At 44.5% G+C, this 21,090-nt stretch overlaps 1 protein-coding gene across 25 annotated transcripts in view; it reads left to right on the top strand.

The window, feature by feature from the left end:
• LOC116764761 overlaps positions 1 to 21,090 on the top strand; it is a 430,466-nt gene that overhangs the window by 345,123 nt on the left and 64,253 nt on the right. For 11 of the 25 annotated variants that reach the window (XR_004353007.1, XM_032653661.1, XM_032653659.1 and 8 more), the window contains 3 exons: positions 3,111 to 5,363; positions 7,707 to 7,858; positions 18,327 to 18,490. Coding sequence is in view for 22 of the 25 variants with exons in the window: in XM_032653661.1 (XP_032509552.1) it covers positions 3,111 to 3,992 (882 nt within the window). In the remaining 3 variants the exon portion in view is untranslated. Of the gene's footprint in view, positions 1 to 1,560; positions 1,630 to 2,818; positions 2,926 to 3,110; positions 5,364 to 7,706; positions 7,859 to 18,326; positions 18,491 to 21,090 lie in introns of all 25 variants that reach the window. The other 14 variants (XM_032653678.1, XM_032653674.1, XM_032653671.1 and 11 more) reach the window with 4 other exon arrangements.

Below are 21,090 nucleotides of genomic sequence, written 5' to 3'. Positions count from 1 at the left end.
CTTAATGTCTCACCGATTTTGCTAGAGATGGGCTGTATTGATCTGAGTCTAAGCTTTTCAGCAGCCAAGGCCAAGGAAAGCACAATAAGTGGCATGAGTCACAGCCCAAGAAATAAAAGCGAACAGGAGTGGAGTTGGCACACACACTGTGAGGCCAGGATGCGAGGACACGGGATGAAGCACAGCGGAAGCGTACCAGTGACACCAAAATCGTGTCACCTTCTCGGAGTGATGTTCTTCCTGGATTCTTCCTTGAAAAGAAACTTCATCAGGCCCCAGCTGCTGACCTCAGCGGCATCTGGCACACATCAGTATGAAATCCCCCTCCATCTCCCCACCTGCCGAGTGTTTCTCTTTTGTCCCTGTTTAGACCAGGGGCACAACTCCTTGCTGTTCTAGAGAAGCTGTTCTGCAGAGCCCACTTGCTGCTCTCCAGATACTCAGCTCTCAGATGGACAGGCTTAATCTGCGTCAATTTAAGGGATTTAGAGCGATGCATTTCCATGGCAGGGACTACTTTGAGTTCACCAGAGCCTGTTTCCTTCCCTCCTGGGCACATGAGTACTTTCCCCAGACTCCTCTGCAGCTGGGTATGGCTTTGACACTGAGCCTGAGCAGAAGTGATGTGTGTCGCTTCTGGGCTGAAATGGTTGGGAAGTAAATACATTCTCTCCATAATCCCTTTCCCTATCCGCTGGCTGAGAGGAGAAGGCTATAAGGACCCAGAGGAAGGTGGAGACATGGGGAGGAAGAAGCCCAGGCTACTGAGGGTCTGGTGGAAGACACCAGCCAGAAAACCTTCACTGGACCGTGATATGCACAAGGAACCAACTTCTATGGTGTCAAGCCACTGAGAATTCCGGACTTGTCTGTTAGAGTAGCTAGCATTATTTTAACAAATACAGTTCCCCTCGGGAAATGCTCTCTAAATAAAACTCCTCTCAGCCAAGAGGAACTGAGAGATTTGAGTGACACCAAGTTCAAGGTTACATTCTCTGACAACTGCTAAGAGTGCAAATATTCTCTGTTGCAGGGAAGTGGGTAGGTGCAAAACCTTATGTTTTAATAGTCACCCAAGGTGGGAATAAGATTAACACACTCTTGTCAAAATTGTGTCACCTTACAAGAACTCCTGCCTGAATTGAAAGCTCTCATGTCTCCTTTTGGAGATAACCCAGGATGTACCTGTGGGTTAGACCAAGATTCTCCTCAGAAAGTCATTTTGTGTCTGCTTTAACACATGGGGAAAATGGTAACCAAATCCACACGGTTTCATAGAATGTAATCTATAGTAATTTTAACCTGAAAAAAATTTTAAACAGCTATAACCCTCTGACTGCTGGAGCCCTTAAAAACAAAACAAAACTTGGACAGTGAACTTGGCCAAGTTCCCTTCTCACCCTAGGCTTTAGTTTCCAGGCAAGACCAATGGCAACTGGGTGTGATGGGCCAAAACTGCAATTTATAATCTATGTGTATGATGCCAAACAAAAACTCTCTATAGCACACACCAATAGCATATTGATAGTAAATACAATTCTGTTCCCATTATCCTTACAGGATGTAAGCACTAAGCCCCAGCAATGGTGGCAGAACAAACATTTCCAACTGCCACACCCATCATACAAGGTGAGATACTCGTAATATTTATGGACCAGGTCCTGAGGGCCAAAACCGGGAGGGAAAGGTAGCCCCTGCTTCTCCCGGAGAAGCGCTGAAGGCCTGCAGTTGTGCTTACTGATCACAGGAACTGGGTGGTTATGTCCCCATCACGTTGGATGTTGAGGGAGGATCCAGGTTTGTGAGGCTTGCTGGTGTGCGGGGCGACTTCACTCCTGATGGGCGCTCGCTGTTGAGTCATCTGCAGAGCTTGGTGATTTGCCCAGGAATGAGCTCATAAGTTCTCCAGATTCAGTGACCAGACTAGAGCAACGGCGTTGAACGAGCCAAATGATGAGCCAGAACTGGGCTTCACGATGGGCCACTGCTCCTGCAGATGTCCACCCAAGGGACACAACTACCCTTAATTTCCAACTTTACCCAGGCTGCCTGGGACCTGACTCCTTTGTTCCTAGAGCAGGTAAAGCCAAACTCTGGCTAAAGGGTAAAAAATTCACAATGAAGAACCCCAGATCTGATTTTTTTTTTTTTAACTCTCATTCGATGTCTTAAATCATCCTGGAATTGAGCTCTACCGTTTTTCCTCTTCCAAGATGGTGAGGGGAAAGTGTGAGCAGATGCTCCCCTACTGTAGAGGTTGAGTGGCTGGGAAAACTGGAGTGCTGGGGGCTGTGGGATCTATAGTCCAAAGTGCCTTTTATCCACACCCAGGCCGTGACCTGGGAGTGCTGTGAGAGGAGGGGTTTTGTCACTTCGTGATTCACCAATTGTCCATCCTTCTCTGCTGGAGGACCTTGAAGGAGGCACATGTGTCCAGTTAGGAGGATGCTCCAGGAAGCCCCCAGGCAGTGCCTGTAAAACTTTCCATGTGCCTGTGAAACACTTGGGCATCATGATTCTGCATTTCTAACCAACCTCCAGGTGAGGCTGACGGTGCCCTGAGGACCCCACTCTGGGTAGGAGGGTCCAGGGAACTGTGCCATGTGTAGAATGATGTTTGGACAAGCAGTGCTTCTGTGCAGCTCCCCAGAGCCTGCCAAGGAGGCTGGAAGGATCTGTGATGAGAAGGGTCTGAGTGTGGTCTGAGTGAGAAGAGAGTATCCAGGGGAATGGCTGTCCGGGGTCTGTGAAGAACACCCCCCCCCCGGGCTTCCTTCCACTTACCCTGACTTTGTGCTTTGCGTCTTTGCTCTTACAGATTTGGAGGGCCTCATTATGCCTTACACTGGAGCTAGGCGTTTAGACCAATCTGAGGATATAAGCAAGCTGACAGAAGGCATCTGATTGAAAGCCTGGCTTGGAGAGGTGGGGGCATGGGGAGGACTGGAATACATATTCAGCTCTTTGCTCCCTACCACGCATCTCAGGTCAAAGCCCAGCTCAGCCTTGTTCCCCCCATTCTCCTGGGATGCTGTGGAGGAGGACGCCTCCCCTCGTGAAGAGGCTCTGGCTTCTTGCATCCTGACATGTGCATGTTTTCTGTTTTATAGGAAGAAATGTGTCTTGGCTGGAGGCCCACGTTTCGTTCCAGCACATCCTTTTTACCAAAAGAGCCGTCCCCGGAGCTGCCAACAGTGTTTACGAGAAAGCCATCCAACAATACTTTGGATCTGCGAGCGTGGCCTAACCACAGACGTGGCCTTCCCCGCCCCGAGAACCATCCATCGGAAAGCCTGGCACACGGTGGAGTGTCTTTATTTTTACTCCAAAATGTAAAAAATGTAAAGCTGGTTTCTTTCTTTCTTTCTTTTAACAGCTGGGAAAACTCCTGTCAGTGGACGCAGTGTCCTTTCCAGATTCAATATTGTGCAAACTGCGTATCGGCAAATGGAGTAAACAAATATGTCCATGGAGCTTCCGGATGCACAGAGAGATGGGGCCGCCCCGATACAGAGATGCAGACCTGCCGATTGGCACGGGAGCTGCTGAAACTGCCACTCCACCAGCTCTGCTACTATCTCTCTCCTTCAGAACAGGGTCTGAGAGCCTGGGGTGATGGGCCACTCGGATGCCCAGCAGCAGGGGACCCCTGGAGTCACGCACACCTAGGGTGGCTGCAGGTTGGACGGGAGCTCTCATTGGCTGCGGTGGGGACTCACCACCTGACCAGTCCTGCGCCTGCGCTAAAAGCCCCACCCTCTTCAGTCCCACCCAAACCCGCAAGGCTCTCACCCCCAGGCAAGGCGGAGGAGTTTGTTTTTTTCTCTTCTTTGTTTTTTGAAGTTTACTTTTCAGCTCTGTCTCCGCACTCCGGCAGGCCTGGGCAGGAGGCAGTACCCCATGTGGCATCTTTTTGGCATAGAGAACTTGGCCGAGTCCCTTTCCCAGCACGGGTTTTAGTTTCCAGGCGTGCAGTGTTAACATGGGTGTGAGGGACCCCGGGCTGGCTTCAGCTCTGCAGTCCTTCAGAGTGTAGGATGCCTCTGCGCAATGCTGGGTCTCGACATGCTCCCGTGGCAATAACTTAGTGAGATTAAGAACTCATCTCCCTTCTGAAACAAGGACAGACATGCCTGATTTATCAGGGACCCAGCGAGCATGGAGGCAAATCTTTGTTCTCAGTAATTCTGAGACTTCAAGGATGTTTTAAATGTTCCCTTCTAAGACGATGAGGAAACAGATTTAAGGGGATTAGACTGTTCAGTTGAAAGGTGGGCAGAGAATACGTGGAGAAGCTAGCATTTAGACCCGGGGCTGTCTTTTCAGAAATCCTGTACTTTCTTTTTTGCAAAATGGCATCATGCTTCCCCAAACACCCCTGCGAGAAAATGAACAAACAAAACAATGGGACAAGGAGCCTCCAAAGGGTACACCTTCAAAGCCTGAAATGAAATTTTTATCCATCTCTCCTCCATGTATCACCTCCCCCGGCCTGGCTGGTTGAATGTTTTCTCCTGTCTGTGATGGGGTCGGGAAGGGAGGGGCGGGGTGGAGAAGCTGCCCATCTGCCCTTTTGGGAGAGCTGTTATTTCCTGACAGGCTTGTTTCTTTGGACAAGCAGAAATGGGCACGTCCTCTTGCTGGTTTGTGATGAAGCAAGAGTCGCTTCTCACCATTAACAACCTCATGGAGTTTGGTGTTGCAGAAACAGTTGCTCAGGCAGGCTAGGTTCGGTTGCTACCAAATATCCTTGAAGTCTCAGAATTACTGAGAACAAAGATTTGCCTCCATGCTCGCTGGGTCCCTGATAAATCAGGCATGTCTGTCCTTGTTTCAGAAGGGAGATGAGTTCTGAGGTGTCAAGAGGAAATGGCCCTGTACCCAGTTTCACGTCCCGAACGGGGTCCCTGGTGCCTGGGATGCCATGTTGCTGAGCAGATGGCAGTGTCATGGGCGTGCTTCTGGTGGAGAAAAGATGGAGATGAAACGGCACACCCCCTCATGTTGGCAGCTTTGCAGAGTCTTGGCCAGCTCTTCCAGGGGAGGTGCTGAGGTGAGAGGCTAGTTAGGGTACAGGAGCAACAACCCAGGCCAGAGCTTCCTGTGTTCAGCAGTTAGACACCTTTCAGTGCAGGTTGTTGATGAACTGGTTAGCACCTGGCATATATCTAATATTTCATGTAGGTTTTGATTACTGAGTTATAGAAGTTTTCAGATATTTCCTCTTTCTAGAGTTGCATCAACTCCATTCTTCCTAGTGGGAGGATGGGGAAATAAATCAACCAAGATATTCTTTGACCAATCACCGTGCCCATTCAATGTTCAGATGCCTGTGCCGATCAAATCTCTCCAGAATATCCCAGGTAATACATTTTGAGGGTTATCGTCAGCCTAGCTTTTTTGCTTCCCCCGCCTCTTGCTCTCAACCTTCTGAAGTATAGCATAGGTACCCTCGTAACAGAATATGTCAATGAATGTATTTAATAAGTGGTTGATATGTGCAGCTGCCAAAATGTGTGGTCTTTTGCACCTTTTATGTGGCCTCCCGTGGCAGAATATGTGGTGAATGTTCTTGTGCCTCCCACTGCTATATGTTTGCTCCTTGGAGATGGCTTTTCAACTCTGTTTCAATGCCTCTCCCATCCATGCAGCATGTGACAGACAGATTCTGAGGTAGTTGACCCTCCATGGTCCTGATCTCCTGTTTGTGTCCTGTATAATACCTTCCTCTTGAGTGTGTATAGGGGGACCTGACTTGCTTCTAACCAACTGAATATGGCAAAAGTGATGGATGTCACTCCTATGATTACATTGCATTATACGAGGCTTTGTCTTACTAGCAAATTCATTCACTGTTTTGATGAAGTAAGTGGCCATTTTGGGGAAGTCCACGTGGGCCTCTCTGAATGGTGGATGACGTCTAGGAGCTGAGGGCAGCCTCCAACCATTAGCCAGCAAAAGCTGGGGCCCTCAGTCCTACAGCCACAAGGAAATAAATTCTTCCAGTAACCTGAGTGAGCTTGGAGTCAGGTTCTTCCCCATTCAAGCTTCTGGATGAGAACACAGCCTGGCTAAAACCTCAACTGCAGCCTTATGAGACCCTGAACAGAGGACCCAGCTAAGCCACACGCAGACTCTGACCCACAGCAATAGTCAGATAATAAATGTGTATTGTTCACGGTTGCTAAGTCTGTGATAATTTGTTATGCAGTAGTTGAAAATGGACACACAACACTCAGAAGTTCCTGGCCACCTGCATCGTAAGAGAGGTTCAGTGCTGTTCCTCTAAAATCTATCTCCTCTGTGTCATCCAAGACATGTCCTCTGTGTGCTCCGGAAAATGAAAAACTCGATGATTTCCTGGAGAGAAATATCAAATACGACTGGACTTACGATTTTAGTTGTTAACATCTGCGTCTGTAGGCTAATGTCTTTCCTGAATTCCAGATCCTAATGCCTACTAATATATCTTCGCTCGGTAGTTCTACGTCAACATAAAAATGTCCCAAACTCGGGCTTCCCTGGTGGCTCAGTGGTTAAGAATCCACCTGCCAATGCAGGGGACACAGGTTCGAGCCCTGGTCCCAGAAGATCCCACATGCCGCAGAGCAACTAAGCTTGTGCGCCACAACTACTGAGCCCGCGTGCTGCAACTACTGAAGCCCGTGTACCCTAGAGCCCGTACTCTGCAACAAGAGAAGCTACCTCAAAGAGAAGGCCATGCACCGTAATGAAGAGTAGCCCCTGCTTGCCACAACCAGAGAAAGCCCATGCGCAGCAACGAAGACCCAATGCAGCCAAAAATAAGTAAAAAAAAAATGTCCCAAACTCAGCTCCTTGTCCTCCATATTTGCTTCTTCTCCACTACTTTTTGCCTTAAGAAATGGCACACTTCCCCTGTCAGCCTAGATCCTCACGTCTTCCCAGTAGTTCCCTGGGATGGCCCTTGGATCAGAAGCCCTATTTCATGTCTGGAGTGGAGAGACACTGCAAGGCTCTGTAAGCCCTGGGCCTTTGTAAATTGTCCCTTGGGCTTCTGGGGGGCTATTGTCCTTGTCCCCAGGGCCAAAAGGAGTCTTTCACCTGGGAGATAAGAGGTCCCAAGCTCCAGGCCAGGATAATAAACCAGACAGATTGCAAAGGTACTGGGTCCTGGAGGCTCTCAGGGTTTTTCTCAGGTTTTCTCCGAACAGTCCTATATCTTCTGCCAAGGATATGTGACTCCATGCCCTGCCTTTCCAGTCTATTAAACCTAGGCTATTAAGGATTCAGAGAAATCATATACAAATTTCCTCCTATATTAAATGACATTAAAGTTAACATCCAAAGTTACAGAAAAATATTTATTTAGTAAGGAATGTTCTCACATCCTTACTAAGCCTCAGTGTAGATGTGACTACCCTTGACAAGTCAAAGGTTAAAATGTCCCTCTGTCTCTGCAATATTTGTCAAGATTGAGTCCTAAGAGTTGCATTTTCAAATGCTTCTAATGAAAAGGGGGTATCTGTTCAGATGAAAAGGCAGAGGTGCAGAAATAGAGACTATGCTTGTCCCTGAAGAAGTGATACAAGATGACTAAGAAATGTCATTTGAGAGAAGGGGAAGGACCAGCCCTACATTAAAAAGTTAAAGGAATAGGAGAAAAAACAAACCATGAAGTCAGTGTATAATTATAGCTGATGCATGTATCATGTTTTATAATGCAGTGCTTGGATGATTAAGCAAAGAAACATCAGGATAGGAAACCTAAGATGGAGCCAGAAACAAGGTCATTGCTGAACTTGTATGCTGTGAGTTCTACAATATTTGATGGACATGGATATTTGGTCCTCAGCAGCCACTACAGACTGGCAGTCAGGTGAGTACAGCTGTTTGCTCAGTTGGGGGCCTCAGTTCAGACTAGTGTTCTCTGAGAACATCTTTGCTTCTTCCCTAAACAGTTGCAAAGGAGAAACTAAAGCCATTTTAAACTATTTATTTATAAAAATGTCTTACATTTTGCGTATAATTTATTCTTGAGTATATTATATATTTTGTGGACATTTGAGATTCATTTTTCCATTATATTCTCTGTCTAATGCTGGCATAGAAAGTAGTCATTAATTTTGAAATAATTATTTTTTAAAATGTGTAATAACTTCTCATCTACCCAGTCATCTAATCCTCAAACAGTAATAATTGCACCTTCTTATTTCTTGTGGCTAAAGATTTTTTCTTTTCTTTTACCTTATTACACTGTCTAGAAGAGCACTGAAATATGGAAATATAATGCCATTCATATATGTAATTTAAAATGTTCTAGTAGCTACAGTAAAAGAAAGTAAAAGGAAACATGAAATTCATTCAATAATATATTATTATTTAACCCCATATACCCAGAATAAAATTTCAACCTAAATCAATACAAAAATTAAAAATTAGGTATTTTACACTCTTTTTAAAAAAAATACGAAGTGTTCAAAATCTGGTACAGCACACCTCAATTCAGATGAGCCCAATTTCAAGTGCTCAGTAACCACATGTGGCTAGTGGCTGTCATTTTGGACAGTACAGGTCTAGAACTTCTAGAATACTATAAACAATGACCATGATTGCAAGTAGCCTTGTCTTACTATTTTGTTAAGTGGGAACATCACTTACTTTTAAATAGCTATTACTGCCATGTGGCTTGGGACAATTTTGATTTTTTATCATATCAAGGAGCAATCTTCCTAGTTTATAAAATGTTTTTGTTGTGGTGGTTAGTGTTATAAATTAGAAATGCTATTGAAGTCACCTCCTCATCTTTTAAGAAGATTTTTTTTCCCCTTTGACTTAGTGATATGACGTTTAAAAATTTCCCCTAATATTTATCTGTCTCTGCATTCCTGAAATAATTTTACTTAGTTATGGAACACACCTCTTTTTACTTGGCAGGATTTGGTTTGCTTTTATTTCATTTCACCAGGTCACGTTTCATTTCACAAGGTGAGATCTCCCCTTGAAAATAGTATGACTAATAATACTAGGCAGGCATAGGCACGCTCTGGACTGGGTGAGGGAAGGGCTGCTTTTTCTCCTGAGGGCCAGGAAGTTGAGCGTGTGGGGCAGGATGCAGGTCAGGGTGTGTGGCTGAGTCTGGAGCCTCCTGGACTCAGTCACCTGGGCCCAGTGCAAGTGCCTTAGGGAAAATGGCTGAGTGCATGAGGAAAGTGCCGTGTAAAGGTATGGCAGCATTGGGAGCTGAGACATTGAATGATGTGGAACCACCATATGCAGGCATAATACAGGGAGGGAGCCGTGTCCTCCTCCTTCTCTGTATTCTGAGAAGTCCTGTGGGACTAGCCTGGGTGGTGTATGCCTCAAGCACCTCAATGCTGGTGACAGTGGCCCAGGAGCGTGGGCCACCTGGTGCTGGTGTCTGGACCATTGATAAGCTCTGATCCATGGACAAGGATGACCCCTGTTTCTGAGTCACGTGCTTTCAACAAATACCGTGTGTGTGGTCCAAGCAGTACACTTGGCCCTCTGGTGGACTGGTCAGATTTTCTAGCATTTTCTTCTGTAAAACTGGTCACCAGGACTGACTATTTGCACAGAGTAGGTGTCCTTATGATTCTTGGAATTTTCATGAAAGTAGTGCCCAGAGAGAAGGAAAAGAGATGTTTTTATAATAGTGGAATGAATACTTAGTAATTATTCAAACTTGAATATTAAATGTGCCTGTATTAGTTTGCTAGGGCTGCGACAACAAGTTACACAGTCTCGGTGGATTAAGCAACAGAAATTTATTTTATCATATTTCTGGAGATTTAGAAGTCCCAGGTCAAGGTGATGGCAGAGTTTGTTTCTTCTGAGGCCTCTCTCCTTGGCTTGCAGATAGCGACTTCCTCACTGTGTCCTCACATGGTCTTTCCTCTGTGTGTTTGTGTCCAAATTTCCTCATCTTATACTTATCAGGACACCAGTCATATTGGATCAGGGCCCACACCTGCAACCGTATTGTAACTTAATTACCTCTTTAAAGACCCTATCTCCGAGGAGAGGGGGAAGATGGCGGAAGAGTAAGACGCAGAGATCACCTTCCTCCCCACAGACACATCAGAAATACATCTACACGTGGAACAACTCCTACAGAACACCTACTGAATGCTGGCAGAAGACCTCAGACCTCCCAAAAGGCAAGAAACTCCCCACATACCTGGGTAGGGCAAAAGAAAAAAGAATAAACAGAGACAAAAGAATAGGAACGGGACCTGCACCAGTGGGAGAGACCTGTGAAGGAGGAAATGTTTCCACACACTAGAAGCCCCTCCACGAGCAGAGACTGCGGGTGGCGGACGGGGGGCGCTTCAGAGCCACGGAGGAGAGCGCAGCAACAGGGGTGCGGAGGGCAAAGCGGAGAGATTCCTGCACAGAGGATCGGTGCCGAGCAGCACTCACCAAGCCGAGAGGCTTGTCTGCTCACCCGCCGGGGCGGTTGGGGGCTGGGAGCTGAGGCTTGGGCTTCGGAGCTTAGATCGCAGGGAGAGGACTGGAGTTGGCGGCGTGAACACAGCCTGAAGGGGGTTAGTGTGCCACAGCTAGCTGGGAGGGAGTCCGGGAAAAAGTCTGGAGCTGCCGAAGAGACAAGAGACCATTGTGTCAGGGTGCATGAGGAGAAGGGATACAGAGCACCGCCTAAATGGGCTCCAGATATGGCGCGATATCAGTGCGGACCCCAGAGACGGGCATGAGATGCTAAGGCTGCTGCTGCAGCCACCAAGAAGCCTGTGTGCGAGCACAGGTCACTCTCCACACCTCCCCTCCCGGGACCCTGTGCAGCCCGCCACTGCCAGGGTCCCGGGATCCAGGGACAACTTCCCCGGGAGAATGCATAGCACGCCTCAGGCTGGTACAACGTCACGCCGGTCTCTGCCGTTGCAGGCTCGCCCCGCATCCGTACCCCTCCCTCCCCCACGCCTGAGTGAGCCAGAGCCCCCGAATCAGCTGCTCCTTTAACCCCGTCCTGTCTGAGCGAAGAACAGACACCCTCCGGCGACCTACACACAGAGGCGGGGCCAAATCCAAAGCTGAACCCCGGAAGCTGTGTGAACAAAGAAGAGAAAGGGAAATTTCTCCCAGCAGACTCAGGAGCAGCGGATTAAATCTCCACAATCAACTTGATGTACCCTGCATCTGTGGAATACCTGAATAGACAACGAATCATCCCAAATTGAAGAGGTGGACTTTGTGAGCAAGATTTATTATTTTTTCCCCTTTTCCTCTTTTTGTGAGTGTGTATGCTTCTGTGTGAGATTTTGTCTGTATAGCTTTGCTTTCACCATTTGTCCTAGGGTTCTGTCCGTCTGTTTTTTTTTGTTTGTTTGATTTTAAAAATATTTTTCTTAATAATTATTTTTATTTTAATAACTGTATTTTATTTTATTTTACTTTTTTATTTTATTTTATTCTATTTCTTTCTTTCTTTCTACCTTTTCTCCCTTTTATTCTGAGCTGTGTGGATGAAAGGCTCTTGGGCTGCAGCCAGGAGTCAGTGCTGTGCCTCTGACGTGGAGGAGCCAACTTCAGGACACTGGTCCACAAGAGACCTCCCAGCTCCACATAATATCAAACAGCGAAAATCTCCCAGAGATCTCCATCTCAACACCAACACCCAGCTTCATTCAATGACCAGCAAGCTACAGTGCTGGACACCCTATGCCAAACAACTAGCAAGAAAGGAACACAACCCCACCCGTTAGCAGAGAGGCTGCCTAAAATCATAATAAGGCCACAGACACCCCAGAACACACCACCAGACGTGGACCTGCCCACCAGAAAGACAAGATCCAGCCTCATCCACCAGAACACAGGCACTAGTCCCCTCCACCAGGAAGCCTACACAACCCACTGAACCAACTTTAGCCACTGGGGACAGACACCAAAAACAACGGGAACTACGAACCTGCAGCCTGCAAAAAGGAGACCCCAAACACAGTAAGATAAGCAAAATGAGAAGACAGAAAAACACACAGCAGATGAAGGAGCAAGATAAAAAACCCACCAGACCTAACAAATGAAGAGGAAATAGGCAGTCTACCTGAAAAAGAATTCAGAACAATGATAGTAAAGATGATCCAAAATCTTGGAAATAGAATAGAGAAAATGCAAGAAACATTTAACAAGGACCTAGAAGAACTAAAGAGGAAACAAGCAATGATGAACAACACAATAAATGAAATTAAAAATACTCTAGAAGGGATCAATAGCAGAATAACTGAGGCAGAAAAATGGATAAGTGACCTGGAAGATAAAATAGTGCAAATAACTACTGCAGAGCAGAATAAAGAAAAAAGAATGAAAAGAACTCAAGACAGTCTCAGAGACCTCTGGGACAACATTAAATGCACCAAAATTCGAATTATAGGGGTTCCAGAAGAAGAAGAGAAAAAGAAAGGGACTGAGAAAATATTTGAAGAGATTATAGTTGAAAACTTCCCTAATATGGGAAAGGAAATAGTTAATCAAGTCCAGGAAGCACAGGGAGTCCCATACAGGATAAATCCAAGGAGAAACACACCAAGACACATATTAATCAAACTATCAAAAATTAAATGCAAAGAAAACATATTAAAAGCAGCAAGGGAAAAACAACAAATAACACACAAGGGAATCCCCATAAGGTTAACAACTGATCTTTCAGCAGAAACTCTACAAGCCAGAAGAGAGTGGCAGGACATACTTAAAGTGATGAAGGAGAAGAACCTACAACCAAGATTACTCTACCCAGCAAGGATCTCATTCAGATTTGTTGGAGAAATTAAAACCTCTACAGACAAGGAAAAGCTGAGAGAGTTCAGCACCACCAAACCAGCTTTATAACAAATGCTAAAGGAACTTCTCTACGCAAGAAACACAAGAGAAGGAAAAGACCTACAATAACAAACCCAAAACAATTAAGAAAATAGGAACATACATATCAATAATTACCTTAAATGTAAATGGATTAAATGCTCCCATCAAAAGACACAGACTGGCTGAATGGATATAAAAACAAGACCCATATATATGCTGTCTACAAGAGACCCATTTCAGACCTAGGGACACATACAGACTGAAAGTGAGGGGATGAAAAAAGATATTCCATGCAAATGGAAATCAAAAGAAAGTTGGAGTAGCAATTCTCATATCAGACAAAATAGACTTTAAAACAAAGACTATTACAAGAGACAAAGAAGGACACTACATAATGATCAAGGGATCAATCCAAGAAGACATAACAATTGTAAATATTTATGCACCCAACATAGGAGCACCTCAATACATAAGGCAAACACTAACAGCCATAAAAGGGGAAATTGACAGTAACACATTCATAGTAGGGGACTTTAACACCCCACTTTCACCAATGGACAGATCATCCAAAATGAAAATAAATAAGGACACATTAAACAAGATGGACTTAATTGATATTTATAGGACATTTCATCCAAAAACAACAGAATACACATTTTCCTCAAGTGCTCATGGAACATTCTCCAGGATAGATCATATCTTGGGTCACAAATCAAGCCTTGGTAAATTTAAGAAAATTGAAATCATATGAGCTATCTTTTCCAACCACAATGCTATGAGACTAGATATCAATTACAGGAAACGATCTGTAAAAAATACAAACACATGGAGGCTAAACAATACACTACTTAATAACGAAGTGATCACTGAAGAAATCAAAGAGGAAATCAAAAAATACCTAGAAACAAATGACAATGGAGACATGACGACCCAAAACCTATGGGATGCAGCAAAAGCAGTTCTAAGAGGGAAGTTTAAACCAATACAATCCTACCTTAAGAAATAGGAAACATGTCGAATAAACAACCTAACCTTGCACCTAAAGCAATTAGAGAAAGAACAAAAAAAAACCAAAGTTAGCAGAAGGAAGGAAATCATAAAGGTCAGATCAGAAATAAATGAAAAAGAAATGAAGGAAACAATAGCAAAGATCAATAAAACTAAAAGCTGGTTCTTTGAGAAGATAAACAAAATTGATAAACCATTAGCCAGCCTCATCAAGAAAAAAAGGGAGAAGACAAATCAATAGAATTAGAAATGAAAAAGCAGAAGTAACAACTGACACTGCAGAAATACAGAAGATCATTAGAGATTACTACAAGCAACTCTATGCCAATAAAGTGGACAACCTGGAAGAAATGGACAAATTCTTAGAAATGCACAACCTGCCAAGACTGAATCAGGAAGGAATAGAAAATATGAACAGACCAATCACAAGCACCAAAATTGAAACTGTGATTAAAAATCTTCCAAAAAACAAAAACCCCGTAAGATGTTACGGAAAAGCTGAACGAACTTTTTGGCCAAACCAATATTACATATCTCACCTAGTGGGATGTGGGGCAGCAGGGCATAATAAACATGTTACTATTTCATACCATGACATGAAAATAATAATTATATATATATATGAATTCAGATCAAATTTAATGTTAAATGAGTTTCAGTCAGGTTTTGTCTTCAAACGCTTTAGAAAATAAACTACAAAGCGTTTGGAATTTTAGAACTGTAAATAAGGGATTGTGGGTCTGGGTACCATTAAGATTATCTTTCCCCTGAGAACATGAAAGTTTCATCTGAGTACAGCTTGCTTTATATGTATGTGTGTAGTACATATATAGTCTATATGTATATAGTCTGTTGAACTCTTTAAGGTTTGCCTATAATTATTGAACTACTTGGGCTGTTTGTTTAATGAATCAGTTTTGGTGTTCATAGATTTTCTAGAAACTCTTTTCCTAGTGATTTTCAAATATACTAGCAGGGCTGACATAGTACTCATTTACCTTTTAAAAAAGTAAACTTCATACTTACGGTTAAATGACATGTTTATTCCTAACCTTTTTCCCCTTAATTGCACCCACTATATATTTTTCTGTTTCTTTAAAGTCAACAGTTGGAATTACTTTTCCACTTCTGTAGATTTCTTTCTAAAAACCATAATTTGTAATATTATCTCTATTACATTCTTATAAAAACTTTTCTCATATTATTATGTTCTCTTTCTGACATCTTGAGGCAGATGCTTAGTTTCTCTATTTTATTCCTTTTTGAAGCAATAAAATTGAGGCTCAGAATTTTTCTCTGAATGCTGCTTCAGTCTCATTCCATAGTTTTATATGTGGCTGAGGAATTGCAGGCTTGATTAACTCAGAGGCCAGTGGCTCCACCCTTTCCTGACCCCGTCTCTACCTCAAAACTGCCATCTTCAAAACTTGCCATATTGATTTCCCTTTTCTTTCCTGTTTGTTCATCCTTTTATTTTTTTTTTTTTATTTTTTATTTTTTTGCAGTACGCGGGCCTCTCACTGTTCTGGCCTCTCCTGTTGTGGAGCACAGGGTCCGGATGCACAGGCTCAGCGGCCATGGCTCACGGGCCCAGCTGCCCCGTGGCATGTGGGATCTTCCCAGACCGGGGCACGAACACGCATCCCCTGCATCGGCAGGCGGACTCTCAACCACTGCGCCACCAGGGAAGCCCCCATCCTTTTAATTTGTAACTCTTTTCATTGGCTTTTTCTTTCTTTTTTTAAACAAAATCTCATTTTCTCCTACTACAAACCGAAAGAAGCCAAAGCCCTCCCTTGAACCTGCCCTCTCTCCTTTTGCAGTTGAAATGTCAGGAGATGCGAGTACAGTGATGGGTTTAGTTGTTCCTGAAGGGGGGACACTTTAGGGAATGACAGGGTCTAATGAGTGACAGTGGCCACAGTGGTTGAAGTGGAGGCAAGTCCGTGAGATGAAGAAATGAAACAACCAAGGGGCCCGGAGGGAATGGGTATAATGTACCACATGATCGTTAGAAGCAGTGGGTGTTTTCCTTTTGGTTTGCCTTTTAGGAAAGCATGGTTTGTCTTCATTCTGCTATCTTATTTTCCTATTTTCTCCTGTTTATGCCTCCTTTTTGGAAGGGTGGTGGTGATTTTTTTGCCGTTTTCTTGCTTCTTCCATGCGGTCTGTTTTCTGATTTCTTTTTTGGTAGTCTCTGTGGGATATAAAGCCTTTTACATTCTATTAATGGTTACATTAAATAAACAATATTTTATCTTATATGTCACTTATTATCTGTGCTGAGTATATCTATTAACTCTCTGTTGTCTAAGAGGAAGAGAGATGCTTATTTTTACCTCTACCCTCCACTCTTCTGTTTCCCCTGCACCCGACCCTCTGTCCCCACTCTGGGCTTGAGTTGATAATTGGGTACTCTGTTAAATTGTTAGATTGATTGTTAAGTTGATTTTTTTTTTACATTATGTATATTTTACCAGAAGGATTATCTATGACATTTGCATTCTGGTTTGTAACAATTATATAGAATTACTTTTTAGTGTAAATGCTTTTAGTGCTTCCATTTAAAAGGTAGGAAGGAAAGGGCTGGGGAGACAAGCATTAGATGATACCCTGGGTGAGAGACCCGGCTCCTGCCTGGGGTTAAGCTTGTTGGGTGCCTCACTGGGGACTCCGGAAAGGAGATTTCTTTTTCTTTCCTCTCATCTCCCATCCTTGGCCACATCACTTATTCTGTCTGCAATGATAGTGGACCAGCCTGTAGGACCGGAGACCAAAAATGACACCAATATCAGACAGCTTTCCTGGATTTTAGCCACAACATATCTTCCTTGAGAGGTGGCGCCCCATGGAAGTTCTCTGGCTTTCTTGCCCCGGGCTTTCTTCCTGCCCATTTTTGTTGTTGTTCTGTAAAAGTCATAATACCCTTCTAAGGTAGCTTTGATCTTAGATATTCAGCCCATGAGTATGGCGTGTCAAGGGTCAAACATTCTCCTAGGAGCATTTGGGTATTTTTCTGTCTTTTCAATATATATGTGTTTTTTTTCTGCTCTCCTTTGGGTTGATATATGTTTTGAGAAATTTCCCAGAAGCAATCTGCTGATATCCTGGGAGGTTGGCAGTGCTCTGGGTGGGGATTTTAGGGGTGTGGACCTCTGGTCACACCATGGAAGCAATGGTGAGCACTCCTGCATCTTCTCCATCCCAGTGGTACCCCTGCTGGTTGTAGTCCTCGTAGGGTACATAGCAAATGTCTGGATGTACTGGATACTAAAGACATTCAGATGCTTCCCTGGGATGCCACTTGGGCCTCCATCTGAGTGTGACTGTGTGAATGAGCCCTTCATTCAGGCTTACAGGCTTCTTGGGGGTAAGGCAGCACTTTATCCTCTCCAAAGGAAGGACTTGAGCCACAGGACGTAATGTTGAGTTCAGATTTGGCTTGCTACATGTTAGAGTTGTTTTCAAGAGTTTAAGGAAACCTATAGGCTTGGACCCACTGGGATTGATTTACTAGCTTGGGGTCTTTTGTTTTTTACTCTTTTTTAAAGAGAGAGAGAGAGAGAGAGAGAGAGTGTGTGTGTGTGTGTGTGTGTGTATGTATGTTTCTTTTTCATGAACGCACGCATGCTATTTAACTTTAGAGTTGGTGGTTATATCTTAGAGCGATGCACCTTTAGGTGTGGTCCATAGATGAACACCATCAGCACCACTGGGGAGCTTGTTTGACACACATATTCTCAAGCGCCATGATTCAGAAACTGAGAGTGGGACCCAGCAACCTGTATCTTAACAAGCCCTCCAGGGGATTCTGGTGTACATTAAAGAGTGAGAACCACTGTCTTAGAGATAATCCACTCTACCCTTCTCAGCCTGCACTTGAGGTACTAAGACTCCTCCACAGGGAAAGTGATTTACCCAAGATGACATGTAGGGTCAGTGGCAGACCAGGGATTAGAACCCAGGTGTTACACAGGAAAAGAGCTGACATCACACCCGGAATATAGGAGGTATTCAGTAAATTAACTTTCCTTCCTCTTGCTTCTGCCCCTGTCTGAGAGCAGCAGGACATAATCAGCTAGGGATGTGCTGCTATCTCTCAATGCTCATCTCTCTTTCTCCCCTCAATTCAAATAACCCAGAGAAAGGTCCCAGCACGTGCTGTTAACTCACTGTGCATCCGAGAGCTCGCTGCCTTGCCCCTGTCGCCATTGTGATGATGAAGTGAAGGGTTGGCCTGCCTCGCTCAGATCCTTTCCAGTTCTGACTTTCTAAGGCTTCACAGCAGGCTCTGACACACACGTTTCCCTGGTTGGCTATCAGTGGCCATCTGGCAATTAGCAGTCTCTGAGGCAGCTAATCCTACTCTGAGCTGGATTAAAGCTGAAGTTTAAAACATGGAGATAGGTAGGTGATTTATGTTTGAGTCTTTGGGTCCTGCTGTCCCTGGCAGCCTGGTGATGGAGGACAGAGAAGCTGATTTCCTCCCTTATCTATCTCAGGATCAGCTTCCAGAGGGACATCCTGAGCTGGGAGCTGAGCTGGGCTGCAGGAGGTGCTGGGTGAGCTCCAGGAGCCCAGCCCCAGCCAACAGGGCACGGCCATGCTGGCCAGAGGAGACTGGAGAGAGTCAAGTTCTGTGTCCAGCGCTGCATCACTAAAGCAGGTACGATGGGGGACGTGGGGGATAAAGGCCAGATCATTTTGAACCACAGCTCCTGGGTGCCATCCGGGGCCCCGTGGTGGCAGCCGACAAGCCCTCTGGCTCCTCTGGAGGGCCCTCTCATTAGGAACCGTGGTCAGAAGGCAAACCCGTGTGTTCGTTCACAGCCTGAGGAGATAATTAACTTACCTCTACAGAGGGAGTTGATTACATTCCTAGCATGATCAGAATGAGAAGTCTGAACTTGGAAACGCTGGTGGTGGTGGGACGTATTTGTAATGGTTGGCTGAGGAGCCGTTTGTTCAGAAATTGGCCAAGTAATCAGACAAGTGCCTCTTTTCCTAATTGTTGATAAAAATCAGCTATTATGGCAGAGCCAGGGACTCACTCCTGAGACAACCCATTACTTAAGGTGAGCATGCCTCCGAATAAGTTAGGACCATCTCAAAACATTTCACATAACTTGAGTTTAAAAGCAAGTTGTGCCTGTTGTGAATTCTGTATAGAGCTGGGCACAGGGGAGTGTGATTTACTGCCTGCATTTCATGGCTGGCTTGCTACTACTGTCAGAAACCGCCTTTCACAAATATTTACTCAGGGTAGGTATCTTATTGAGCACCTACTATGTGCAGCTCTGTGCTAGGTGCTGAGGGGCTGGAGCAGACAGGTTCTCTATCCTTGAGGAATTTGCTGCTTATCCTATGAGAAAAGTTTTATCAAATATGCTTGAACCCTGACTTGTGTGGTTTATTCTTTAAGGGTCATTGTTGTTCCTTTGATGGAGTGGACTGGAAAGTAATAAGCTTCTTAAGAGCTCACCTGTACCAAGCACTGTAGTAACCACAGCCCACTTAATTCTCACACCATTTTGTAAAGAAACTGCTATTGTCATTCCTGTTTTATATGCAGTAAAGCTGTGGCATGGGGAGCTTAAGTACCTCCACCACGATGGTGAGAGGCAGACCCAGGAGGTGCACCCAGGTTTGTGGATTGCAGAGCCCATGCTCTTAATGCTGAGGCTGCAGAGAGATTGGTTTGCAAAGGCTGCACCTCCATCCTCAATTTCGCCTCTGCCACACCTACCCTGTGTAAGCACCCCCTACACACCCTGGCTTCTTGCAGTTACTGGAGCCCACTGAGTGGCTTCCTGCCTTCGAGGTTTTATCCCCGCTTCATGTGCTCTTGTCATCTCTGCATAGCTTTCTGCTTCTCCTTATTCAGGTCTCTGATTAAATATCCATTCCTTACAGAGGTCTCCTTTGGCCCTCTGGTCTCAAATCACCCTCCCCGCCTTCCTTCTTGAATCTTTTCATCTATTTTGTTTTCATAGCATTTACTATTATCTGAAATTAAGTTATTTGTATATTTGTTTACTTGTTTATGGTCTGATGCTCTTACCAGATGATAAGATGATAAGGAATTCTTGGATCTTGTAGTTCTTGAAGCGCTTTCCTATTGAGTTTTCCAATAGTTTGGTGAGATAGGCAGTTTAGGTGCTTTCATTCCCAGTTATTCCCCAAGGATGCTGAAGTTCAGATATTGGAATTGGTTTATTCAAGGTCACACCACATCTGTGGCAGAAGTAGAATTATACCACGGATGGGCCTTCTGATGACTGGTTCAGTGCTCTTCTCCCTGCACCAAGAAGGATCCATTCCAAGTGACAAGCAATAACCAATCTCATTATTTTAGGGCCCTGGAAAGCATAAAGTCACTGAATTAACCAACGACACTGAATTAAAGTTTCTCATGTGTTCTTTCACCCCCCCCCACTTCCTCCAACATGTCATGTCAAGTGGAACAAAATAAGATAGCCCCAGTTGATAAGAAATTTGATCTGGAGATTTGAGAGAGATCAACTGATGAAAAAAGAAATTATAGACTATTTTATTAATTAGTTTGTATGCCTATCTTAGTCCACAAAGTTTCCATTTGGCTACAAAAATACCTAATAAAATAGATGCATAAATAAGAAATTAGAGCAAAAGGAGAAAGCAAAACTAGTTGGAAACATTAAATGATCAAAAAATGAGACCCTAAAATGAAGAGTTAAAAGACTTATCACCATGAACTACACACTGTTTAAGTTCTAAGTTTTCTAGCAGGTATTGTCAAAAGGAAAAACTTGGTTGGTTACATAATTCAGAATGTTTTTGCATAAAATCAAAAAAATTACTTAGGAGAAAAACAGCCATTCCATTTTCTAAACTGGAGGTTAATTTCTCTTGAAAGAAAAGCATCTAGTACAGTATTTCTCAACTTTTCTAAACCTGTGACCTTTTTGATAGTGATTAAAAAACTTCTCCCTTGGGCTTCCCTGGTGGTGCAGTGGTTGGGAGTTCGCCTGCCGATGCAGGGGACACGGGTTCGTGCCCCGGTCCGGGAAGATCCCTCATGCTGCGGAGCGGCTGGGCCCTTGAGCCATGGCTGCTGAGCCTGCGCGTCTGAAGCCTGTGCTCCGCAACGGGAGAGGCCACAGCAGTGAGAGGCCCGCGTACCGCAAAAAAAAAAAAAACCAAAAATCCTCTCCCTTCCGCTGAGAATTACTGATGCACAGAAAATGGATGCTATGTTCTCCATAGTGCTATCAACTAGGACAATTT

This window comes from Phocoena sinus, chromosome 13 (assembly GCF_008692025.1).
Source record: "Phocoena sinus isolate mPhoSin1 chromosome 13, mPhoSin1.pri, whole genome shotgun sequence".
In the NCBI taxonomy this organism is placed as follows: Eukaryota; Metazoa; Chordata; class Mammalia; order Artiodactyla; family Phocoenidae; genus Phocoena; species Phocoena sinus.
This window is presented reverse-complemented; position numbering and strand designations above follow the sequence as displayed.